The sequence below is a fragment of the Pseudophryne corroboree genome, chromosome 1, assembly GCF_028390025.1.
Source record: "Pseudophryne corroboree isolate aPseCor3 chromosome 1, aPseCor3.hap2, whole genome shotgun sequence".
Lineage (NCBI taxonomy): Eukaryota > Metazoa > Chordata > Amphibia > Anura > Myobatrachidae > Pseudophryne > Pseudophryne corroboree.
Window position 1 is genome coordinate 299,351,568 of NC_086444.1, and position 12,061 is coordinate 299,363,628.

Genomic DNA, 12,061 nt, shown 5'->3' on the forward strand with positions numbered 1-12,061 from the left:
CGCCATTGGTAACCGCTTAGAGATCACTAGTTTCTTATCTGGGGAACACCACGCTTCTTCACACAATTCATTTAACTCATCAGATGGGGGAAAAGTCACTGGCTGCTTTTTCTCCCCAAACATAATACCCTTTTTTGTGGTAACCGGGTTAATGTCAGAAATGTGCAACACATTTTTCATTGCCGTAATCATACATCGGATGGCCCTTGTGGATTGTACATTTGTCTCATCCTCGTCGACACTGGAGTCAGACTCCGTGTCGACATCTGTGTCTGCCATCTGAGGTAGCGGGCGTTTTTGAGCACCTGATGGCCTCTGAGATGCCTGGGCAGGCGCGGGCTGAGATGCCGGCTGTCCCAAAGCTGCGTCATCGAACCTTTTATGCAAGGAGTTGACACTGTCGGTTAATACCTTCCACATATCCATCCACTCAGGTGTCGGCCCCGCAGGGGGCGACATCACACTTATCGGCACCTGCTCCGCATCCACGTAAGCGTCCTCATCAAACATGTCGACACAGCCGTACCGACACACCGCACACACACACACACACACAGGGAATGCTCTGACTGAGGACAGGACCCCACAAAGTCCTTTGGGGAGACAGGAGAGAGAGTATGCCAGCACACACCAGAGCGCTATATAACAGAGGGATATACACTATACACAAAGTGAATTTTCCCCCTATAGCTGCTTATATCACAATTTTGCGCCAAAATTTATGTGCCCCCCCCCCTATCTTTTTTACCCTTTCTGTAGTGTATACTGCAGGGGAGAGCCTGGGGAGCGTCCTTCCAGCTGAGCTGTGAAGAGAAAATGGCGCTGGCTGTGCTGAGGAAGATAGCCCCGCCCCTTCAGCGGCGGGCTTCTTCCGCTTTTTATAATGTTAATGGCGGGGGTTTTTGCACATATACAGTGTTATACACTGTATTATGTGCTTTTTGTGCCAAAAGGTATACAAATTGCAGCCCAGGGCGCCCCCCCACAGCGCCCTGCACCCACCAGTGACCGGAGCGTGTGGTGTGCTGTGGGAGCAATGGCGCACAGCTGCAGTGCTGTGCGCTACCTTATTGAAGACCGGAGTCTTCAGCCGCCGATTTTCTCCCGGAATCTTCCGTCTTTTGGCTCTGCAAGGGGGACGGCGGCGCGTCTCCGGGAACGGACGATCGAGGTCGGGCCCTGTGTTCGATCCCTCTGGAGCTAATGGTGTCCAGTAGCCTTAGAAGCACAAGCTAGCTGCAAGCAGGTAGGTTTGCTTCTCTCCCCTTAGTCCCTCGTAGCAGTGAGTCTGTTGCCAGCAGATCTCACTGAAAATAAAAAACCTAACAAATACTTTCTTTATAGTGAACTCAGGAGAGCCCACTAAGTGCATCCAGCTCAGGCCGGGCACAGATTCTAACTGAGGTCTGGAGGAGGGGCATAGAGGGAGGAGCCAGTGCACACCAGATGTAGTACCTAATCTTTCTTTAAAGAGTGCCCAGTCTCCTGCGGAGCTCGTCTATTCCCCATGGTCCTTACGGAGTACCCAGCATCCACTAGGACGTCAGAGAAACAAAGGTTTTACTATCTCAGTCTCACTCAAAAAATTCTGTATTTCGGAATATTCCGTATTTCTGAATATTTGGATATGGGATACTCAACCTGTATATGCAAGTAAAACGGTATAAAAATGTAAAGCAGACTGCATGACAATGTTTACCTGGACTTATGGTTTCTATTATCATGTCCGTCATTTCCCTCCTGCCAATGTGTTGATGCAAAATTGCTGTCTTTTCCACTGGCGCCTTTCCTTCCAAGTAGGCTGCTGAAGTACGTAACGTCTTCTCTTTAATTTCCTCATCAGACATCTCGGTGGCTGTGCAGGAACACAAATGTTAATGTCTTGTGGTTTACAGGAAGGCCAGATAACAATAGCGCAAGTAGCTGTAGATAAACCTCACTGTGAATTTGCTAAACCACCACAGAACTCAGCAGGTTACAGTAATTGGTTGTTGGTTCTCTGCTGAGGAGATGGCTCAAACAAACATAAATCACTGCTTGCACCTTGATGACAGAAAGTACATTGTCCATGTAAAAAAAAAAAAAAAAAAAAAATGGAAAGAATCAGCAGTGCTACATATCTGGAAATGTCTGCCAGAATTTATTTATAAGAAGAAAGAGGCAGCTTTGTCAGAATGATAGTGTTCCATTAGGAGCAATAAATTGTTTCTTCTTATGTAATGAGGGGACTACACTCATCTTTTCAAGGTAAACATTAATTGGAAAGTTCCACTGTAAAACTGTAATAAAATTGGTACATGGACACTCCAAAAAAAAAAAAAAAAAGTTACATATTTGCAATGTTATACAGTACAATTAGTAGGCTGCGGTCTAGTGTGCGTTTCTACCTCAAGCTCATTAGCTTTTTAGTCCATAGCATAGACACATGGATAGGAAGCCTAGTGTGCATGCAAATCTCACATTTCATATAGTAGAAGGTCTCACATTTAATGCCAATTACTTCTGTGTGCGTGCGTAAAATGAAGAATATATCACAAGACTCAAAAATTCAAGGAGTTTCCAGATCATCTTACATGCAAAATAAAGGATTGCTTGACATAAACATACTTGAAATAATTACCATATGCACTATGCAGAATTCAAAAGTGCTTTGTATGCAAAATAAGCCTGTAAGGCGGTTAGTTTTTATTAGCAAATAAATAATTAAAAAATAAAATAAAACCCTTTTCAAAAAGGAGACATTTTAGAAAACTGCCAATACTAAAATACACACTGTTCTTACACTATACCAAATCCATTTTTGTCTAATATCAGCATCATCTTATGAAATATTGCCCTAATTAAAATAAAACACAATTATCCATAGAATTGTTTTGTTTTTTGTTAACAGCAAGTTTAGGGTTTTATTTTATTTTTTTATTTCTAAGGAAACAAGTAAAACTGAATTGTCTTGGAGGTAATCAGAGTGATTTAACTTAAAAGAACATACCTTATTCCAAGCACCGGTGATGCTTTTTTAAGTATACTTTTAGCCTGACCAGGGATGTGCCATTTACACTGCACCATTGTAAGGTTATTTTTATGTGACCCTTTCTCACCAAACATTGACCTGGGTTGCCCCAGCAAAGACCTGGGAGAATAGTATGGAGGAAAAGGGGTATTATTCTGCTTCATGGGTGTTGTATATTCAGACTACTGACAGCACTATTTTCCCTGACCGCAGCCTAATGGGCCATACACATATAAAGATCCGCCGCCGAGCTGCCCGACGGCGAATACGGCCGACGGGCGACCCGGCGGCAGTGACGGGGGGAGTGAAGTTTCTTCACTCCCCCCGTCACCCGGCTCCATTGAAGTGCAGGTAAATATGGACGAGATCGTCCATATTGGCCTGCATGCACAGCCGACGGGGCACCAGCGATGAACGCGCGAGGGGCCGCGCATCGTTCATCGCTGGTGACTCCGCACTCAAAGATATGAATGTTATCTCGTTCAATAATGAACGAGATCGTTCATATCTTTGAGGAATATCGGCCAGTGTGTAGGGCCTATAACTCTAATTCGCATGTTTATTATGTAGATGTGCTGCATGTCGATATTCAGAACAGTGACACAGTCACTACATAGCCCGATTCATATATATATTAGGTGAATGTATACATGTTTAGTTCTCATTTATTGAATAAATAAGAATTTACTTACCTGTAATTCTATTTCTCGTAGCCCGTAGTGGATGCTGGGGACTCCGTAAGGACCATGAGGAATAGCGGGCTCTGCAGGAGACTGGGCACTCTAAAGAAAGATTTAGTACTATCTGGTGTGCACTGGCTTCTCCCTCTATGTCCCTCCTCCAGACCTCAGTTAAGGAAACTGTGCCCGGAAGAGCTGACATTACAAGGAAAGGATTTTGGAATCCCGGGTAAGACTCATACCAGCCACACCAATCACACCGTATAACTTGTGATAAACTTACCCAGTTAACAGTATGAATAACCAACAGAGCATCAACCAATGGATGCCAACATAACATAACCCTTTATTAAGCAATAACTATATACACGTATTGCAGAAAGTCCGCACTTGGGACGGGCGCCCAGCATCCACTACGGACTACGAGAAATAGAATTACCGGTAAGTAAATTCTTATTTTCTCTAACGTCCTAGTGGATGCTGGGGACTCCGTAAGGACCATGGGAATTATACCAAAGCTCCCAAACGGGCGGGAGAGTGCGGATGACTCTGCAGCACCGAATGGGCAAACACCAAGTCCTCCTCAGCCAGGGTATCAAACTTGTAGAACTTTGCAAATGTGTTTGAACCCGACCAAGTAGCAGCTCAGCAAAGCAGTAATGTCGAGACCCCTCGGGCAGCCGCCCAAGAAGAGCCCACCTTCCTTGTGGAATGGGCTTTTACCGATTTTGGATGCGGCAATCCAGCCGCAGAATGAGCCTGCTGAATCGTGTTACAGATCCAGCGAGCAATGGTTTGCTTTGAAGCAGGAGCACCCAGCTTGTTGGATGCATACAGGATAAACAGCGAGTCAGTCTTCCTGACTCCAGCCGTCCTGGCAACATAGATCTTCAAAGCCCTGACTACATCAAGTCACGAGTAGCCGCAGGCACCACAATGGGTTGGTTCAGATGAAAAGATGACACCATCTTTGGCAGAAACTGCGGACGAGTTCGCAATTCTGCCCTGTCCATATGGAAAACCAGATAGGGGCTTTTACATGACAAAGCCGCCAATTCTGACACACGCCTAGCTGAGGCTAGGGCCAACAGCATGACCACTTTCCACGTGAGATACTTTAGCTCCACCGTCTTAAGTGGCTCAAACCAGTGGGATTTCAGGAAAGCCAAGATCACGTTAAGATCCCAAGGTGTCACTGGTGGCACAAAAGGAGGCTGAATATGCAGCACTCCCTTAACAAACGTCTGAACCTCAGGCAGTGAAGCCAGATATTTTTTAAAGAAAATGGATAGGGCCGAAATCTGGACCTTTATGGACCCTAATTTTAGGCCCATAGTCACACCTGACTGTAGGAAGTGCAGGAATCGACCCAGCTGGAACTCCTCTGTAGGGGCCTTCCTGGCCTCACACCAAGCAACATATTTTCGCCATATACGGTGATAATGTTTTGCTGTCACGTCCTTCCTAGCCTTTATCAGCGTAGGAATAACTGCTTCCGGAATGCCCTTTTCTGCTAGGATCCGGTGTGCAACCGCCATGCCGTCAAACGCAGCCGCGGTAAGTCTTGGAACAGACAGGGCCCTTGTTGTAACAGGTCCTGTCTGAGAGGCAGAGGCCATGGGTCCTCTGTGAGCATTTCTTGCAATTCCGGGTACCAAGTCCTCCTTGGCCAATCCGGAACAATGAGTATTGTTCTCACTCCTCTTTTTCTTACAATTCTCAGCACCTTTGGTATGAGAGGAAGAGGAGGAAACACGTAGACCGACTGGAACACCCACGGTGTTACTAGTGCGTCCACAGCTATCGCCTGAGGGTCCCTTGACCTGGCGCAATATCTTTTTAGCTTTTTGTTGAGACGGGACGCCATCATGTCCACCTGTGGCAGTTCCCATCGATTTGCAATCTGCGTGAAGACTTCTTGATGAAGTCCCCACTCTCCCGGGTGGAGGTCGTGTCTGCTGAGGAAGTCTGCTTCCCAGCTGTCCACTCCCGGAATGAACACTGCTGACAGTGCTAGTACGTGATTCTCCGCCAACCGAAGAATCCTGGTGGCTTCTGCCATTGCCACCCTGCTTCTTGTGCCGCCCTGGCGGTTTACATGGGCCACTGCCGTGATGTTGTCTGACTGAATCAGCACTGGTTGGTTTCGAAGCAGAGGCTCCGCTTGACTCAGGGCGTTGTATATGGCCCTTAGTTCCAGGATATTGATGTGCAGACAAGTCTCCTGACTTGACCACAACCCTTGGAAGTTTCTTCCTTGAGTGACTGCCCCCCACCCTCGGAGGCTTGCATCCGTGGTCACCAGGACCCAGTCCTGTATGCCGAATCTGCGGCCCTTGAGGAGGTGAGCACCTTGTAGCCACCACAGAAGAGACACCCTGGCCCTGGGGGACAGGGTGATCATCCGATACATCTGAAGATGCGATCCGGACCACTTGTCCAGCAGATCCCACTGAAAGATCCTCGCATGGAACCTGCCGAAGGGAATGGCTTCGTATGACGCCACCATCTTTCCCAGGACTTGCGTGCAGCGATGCACCGACACCTGTTTTGGCTTTAGGAGGTCTCTGACCAGAGTCACGAGCTCCTGAGCCTTCTCCTCCGGGAGAAACACCTTCTTCTGGTCTGTGTCCAGAATCATGCCCAGGAAGGGCAGACGCGTCGCAGGAATCAGCTGCGACTTTGGAATGTTCCGAATCCAGCCGTGCTGACGCAACACTTCCTGAAAGTGTGCTACGCTGATCAGCAACTGCTCCCTGGACCTCGCCTTTATGAGGAGATCGTCCAAGTATGGGATAATTGTAACCCCTTGCTTCCGAAGGAGCACCATCATTTCCGCCATCACTTTGGTAAAAACTCTCTGTGCCGTGGACAGGCCAAACGGCAACGTCTGGAATTGGTAATGACAGTCCCGTACCACAAACCTGAGGTACTCCTGATGAGGCGGATAAATGGGGACGTGCAAGTAAGCATCCTTGATGTCCAGAGACACCATAAAATCCCCTTCCTCCAGGCTTGCAATGACCGCTCTGAGCGATTCCATTTTGAACTTGAATTTCTTCAGATAAATGTTCAGGGATTTTAAATTTAAAATGTGTCTGACCGAACCGTCCGGTTTCGGTACCACAAACATAGTGGAATAGTAGCCCCTTCCGCTTTGAAGGGGGGGTACCTCTACCACCACCTGCTGGAGAAAAAGTTTGTGAATTGCCTCCAACACTATCTCCCTTTCCATGGGGGAAGTTGGTAAGGCCGATTTTAGGTAACGGTGAGGGGGCATCACCTCGAATTCCAGCCTGTATCCCTGAGACACAATTTGTATAGCCCAAGGATCCACCTGTGAGCGAACCCACTGGTGGCTGAAAAGTCGGAGACGCGCCCCCACGGCTCCTGGCTCCGCCTGTGGAGCCCCAGCGTCATGCGGTGGATTTAGTGGAAGCCGGGGAAGACTTTTGTTCCTGGGAACTAACTGCATGGTGCAGCTTTTTTCCTCTACCCCTGCCTCTGGCAAGAAAGGACGCACCTCTGACCTTCTTGCTCCTCTGAGAACGAAAGGACTGCATTTGGTAATACGGTGCTTTCTTAGGTTGTGGAGGGACATAAGGCAAGAAATTTGACTTCCCAGCCGTAGCTGTGGAAACTAGGTCAGAGAGACCGTCCCCAAACAATTCCTCACCCTTATAAGGTAAAACCTCCATGTGTTTTTTTAGAGTCGGTATCCCCTGTCCATTGCCGAGTCCATAAGACCCTTCTGGCAGAAATGGACATTGCGTTAACTCTAGAGCCCAGCAGGCAAATGTCCCTCTGGGCATCCCGCATATATAGGACCGCGTCCTTGATATGTGCCAGGGTCAGTAGAACAGTGTCCCTGTCCAGAGTATCTAACTCCTCAGACAGAGAATCCGTCCATGCAGCTACCGCACTACACATCCAGGCCGAAGCAATTGCTGGCCTCAGCAGTGTGCCAGAATGTGTATAAACCGACTTCAGGATAGCTTCCTGCTTTCTAACCGCAGGATCCTTTAGGGCGGCCGTATCCGGAGACGGCAGGGCCACCTTCTTGGACAAGCGTGTCAACGCCTTGTCTACGCTAGGGGAGGATTCCCAGCGTAACCTGTCCGTTGGCGGGAAAGGATACGCCATAAGTAATCTCTTGGAAACTATCACCTTCCTGTCAGGGGAATCCCACACTTTTTCACATAATTCATTTAATTCATGTGAAGGGGGAAAAGTCACTTCATGCTTTTTCTCCCCACACATATAAATCCTCTTGTCAGGGACAGGATTTTCCTCAGAAATGTGTAATACATCCTTCATTGCTACAATCATGTAGCGGATGGCTTTAGTCATTTTAAGCTGCAACTTTGCCTCATCGTCATCGACACTGGAGTCAGATTCCGTGTCGACATCTGTGTCAACTATCTGGGATAGTGTGCGCTTTTGAGACCCTGACGGCCTCTGCGCTGTAGGATCAGGCATGGGTTGAGACCCTGACTGTCCCCCGGTTACAGTTGTATCCAATCTGTTATGCAAGGAGTTTACATTATCATTTAACACCTTCCACATATCCATCCAATCAGGTGTCGGCACAGTCGGCGGCGACACCACACTCAGCTGCACTTGTTCTGCCTCCACGTATCCTTCCTCAAACATGTCGACACAAGTTTCGTACCGACACACCGCACACACACAGGGAATGCTCTGACTGAGGACAGGACCCCACAAAGGCTTTTGGGGAGACAGAGAGAGAGTATGCCAGCACACACCCCAGCGCTATATAACCCAGGGATTACACTGTACCTTAGTGTTTACCCTGTAGCTGCTGTTAATATATATATATACTGCGCCTAAATTTATGTGCCCCCCCTCTCTTTTTTACCCTTTAATGCACCTGTATACTGCAGGGGAGAGCCTGGGGAGCGTCCTTCCAGCGGAGCTGTGAAGAGAAAATGTCGCTGGTGTGCTGAGGAAGAAGGCCCCGCCCCCTCAGCGGCGGGCTTCTGTCCCGCTTTAATGTGTAAAAAATGGCGGGGGCTCGGGCATATATACAGTCCCAGACTGTATATGTGCCTCTTTTTGCCAAAAAGGTACTTAATTGCTGCCCAGGGCGCCCCCCCCTTCCTGCGCCCTGCACCCTACAGTGACCGGAGTGTGTGGTGTGCTGTGGGAGCAATGGCGCACAGCTGCAGTGCTGTGCGCTACCTTAAGTGAAGACAGGAGTCTTCAGCCGCCGATTTCGATGTCTTCTTGCTTCTGCTGCTTCTGTTCTTCTGGCTCTGCGAGGGGGACGGCGGCGCGGCTCCGGGAACGGACGATCAAGGTTAGGTACCTGTGTTCGATCCCTCTGGAGCTAATGGTGTCCAGTAGCCTAAGAAGCGCTACCTAGCTGCCGTGAGTAGGTTTGCTTCTCTCCCCTCAGTCCCTCGTAGCAGAGAGTCTGTTGCCAGCAGAAGCTCTCTGAAAATAAAAAAACCTAACAAAATACTTTCTTTTCTAGCAAGCTCAGGAGAGCCCACTAGGAGCACCCAGCTCGGCCGGGCACAGATTCTAACTGAGGTCTGGAGGAGGGGCATAGAGGGAGGAGCCAGTGTACACCAGATAGTACTAAATCTTTCTTTAGAGTGCCCAGTCTCCTGCGGAGCCCGCTATTCCCCATGGTCCTTACGGAGTCCCCAGCATCCACTAGGACGTTAGAGAAATATACTTAACACATTAAAAATGTAAGCATTCCAAAAGATAAAGAGCAAGTCAACTAATCTTTTAGGATACCAACTGAAATAAATTATTTTCTTTTCTAGAGGCCTCATCACAGTTCAGCTACTGGGCCTCATGAGATAATTAAGCAATACATTTAAAAAATATAGATGTGTTTCATAATTATATATTCTTTCACTCTCATTCCAAAAACTCAGCAAGGCAATAGATGACAATACATACAACATGATAAACATCATGCATACAATACATTCTTCTAATAAAACTCTGGTTAATTAACAAACAAAAAACTAAACTAAACTAATTATATATATATATATATATATATATATATATATATAAAATAAATAAATGTTTTAGACATGCTTTATTTCAGCAGAAAATGAATGCAGAGATCTTTACAAATAGCAAACTGCAAAGCATCATCCTTCTCTGTGATATCTGTAGGGTATATCATCTGAATCTATTTGTTACCTGTGTGTGATTTAACACAGAGAAGAGATATAAAATTGTCAAATGCTGACATGACATCATGGAACTCCCCATTGCTGAACCCAGAGACTGGATAATGCTCTATATTAGAGTATAATTTCATTTCCTGGAAATGTCAACGTCACGACTTAATGCTTCACCAATGACCTCCAAGCATCTCTCAGACAAGTGGCAAGCAGCAATTACTTGGGGGTCTATTCATGAAGCAGAGAAAAGAATGGAGAAGTGTGCCAGTGGAGAAATTGCCCATTGTAACCAAGCAGCATTGAAGTAACATTTATAGGGGGGAATTCAAATGTTTGAAAAGTGGGTTGGGTGTCTGCCTTTTCCTGTCTATTAGATAGGAAAAAACAGACACCTAACTGACTTTTCAAACAATTGAATATCCCCCATAAAGTGCATACTACAAAATTATACGCAGCAGCTGATTGGTTGCCATGGGCAACTTCTCCACTGGCTCACTTCGCCACACTTTTCACTGCTTCATGAATAGACCCCTTGATCTGCTATGAGCCATTTAATCAACATAACTTGAGATCTCTAATGTATTCTCAAATACAATTGCTACAGTATCTGTAATGTGGTATGTCATAGCAAATGCTAAAAACAGAAGAATTCAAAAGTAAACATTTTAGTTCACACGTGACAGAATATTATGCACAAGCTGCAATTTAACCCTATATATGTGGAGGTAATATAACCCATCATTTAAAATGTTCTAATAGAATGTGAATTGTTATTGTTCCCCACTAGATCGCACAGAGTGACCAGCCACTATAATAGTATGTGGCACTTTATGTTGCATTGCCACAGTGTGAGAGGTCATTTATTGTACCATTGTGTGGCACTGCCACAGCCACCCGTGTGAGTGTGTAACCAAGTGACCCAAAGTGCCTGTAATGCTGGGACAGATACCATGGCATAACACAGCTGACATCAGCGGCCACCGGGGAGCTGGGGCTTGTGGGCTCACTCACCGGCACGGTACTGGAAGCCTACTGGAAGGGGAGAGTGCTCCGCAAGCTCCAGCCGGATGACAACCAGTGAAACACTCATATGTTTGGTCAGACGGGGCGCACACAAACACAGGCGAGGATCGGCCCGGAGGATGCAACGTGACCGGGAGTCTGGCTTCAGGAGGGACTGAACGACACCAGGCAACACCGGAGACTAAAGCGACTTTCTCCGACGATGTCAATATTACTGCACTTCCGGGATTTTCACCCCGTGCCTCTTCCTCAGACATTTCATTGGTTGCCAATGATTACGTTTTAGAGCGCCGCAGCGGCCATCTTTAGTGTGGGAAAACAAAGACATATCCATACAGATATAATGCAGCGTCACGCGTGTGCCAGCAGCTGTACCGCTTACCTAACTGTGACTGTTACAGGCACAACTGTGCACATTTGTTCTTTATTGTAGCACTGTACTTTATTATTTTGTGTGTATTCACTTTTTAAGCAAGTATCTACAGTAACTTGACTTACCGCAATGACCTCCTCCTCCTCGCGGGTTACTGTTTAGCCTCTATCGCTTGTAGAGCCGGCCACTCGGCGCTCCCTGCATCTCACAGCTAGGAGCTAACAGCAGCAGCAGCAGAAGCGCCCTCTGACATTGGGTACAGCCGCGGCGTTGCCAGTGTCAGTTGCTGGGTGAGTTTGACTTTATTCGGGCCCCCCGTCAGGAAACCAGGAGGGAATCATTCTCTCTGTGAGATCTGCACAGCAGGACAGTAGTGGGAAATACAGTCATTTACTATTCATTTTGACAGAAAATGTTTATTGAACATAAACAAAGTTACTTTATAGCTCTGTCCACATGACATGCCATGTAGGGACTGTGTATGTCACAGCAACTCTGACCCTGGAGCTCTGAGGGCCCAGAAACCAGTATGCTTTGCTGGCTTGTTTGTGTCTGTATGGCCATGACGGCACCAGGATAGCCATTTAGGGGTACAGGTTGAGTATCCCATATCCAAATATCCGAAATACGGAATATTCCGAAATACGGACATTTTGGAGTGAGAGTGAGATAGTGAAACTTTTGTTTTTTGATGGCTCAATGTACACAAACTTTGTTTAATACACAAAGTTATTAAAAATATTGTATTAAATGGCCTTCAGGCTGTGTGTATAAGGTGTATAAGAAACATAAATGAATTGTG

At 46.9% G+C, this 12,061-nt stretch overlaps 2 protein-coding genes across 4 annotated transcripts in view; one reads left to right on the plus strand and one right to left on the minus strand.

The window, feature by feature from the left end:
- The window catches only part of BRAP (BRCA1 associated protein), a 155,897-nt gene extending 144,422 nt beyond the window's left edge, over positions 1–11,475 (minus strand). Inside the window, exons 1-2 of one of the 2 annotated variants that reach the window (XM_063964394.1) lie at positions 11,385–11,475; positions 1,700–1,855 (exon numbers count right to left, since the gene is read on the minus strand). In XM_063964394.1, the coding sequence (XP_063820464.1) occupies positions 1,700–1,847 (148 nt within the window). In that variant the 5' untranslated portion in view covers positions 1,848–1,855; positions 11,385–11,475. Of the gene's footprint in view, positions 1–1,699; positions 1,856–10,874; positions 11,131–11,384 lie in introns of those variants that run through there. The other variant, XM_063964393.1, reaches the window with a different exon arrangement.
- The window catches only part of ACAD10 (acyl-CoA dehydrogenase family member 10), a 226,918-nt gene continuing 226,320 nt past the window's right edge, over positions 11,464–12,061 (plus strand). Inside the window, exon 1 of one of the 2 annotated variants that reach the window (XM_063964392.1) lies at positions 11,464–11,549. The gene's annotated coding sequence lies outside the window, so the exon portion shown is untranslated. The remainder of the gene's footprint in view (positions 11,550–12,061) is intronic. The other variant, XM_063964391.1, reaches the window with a different exon arrangement.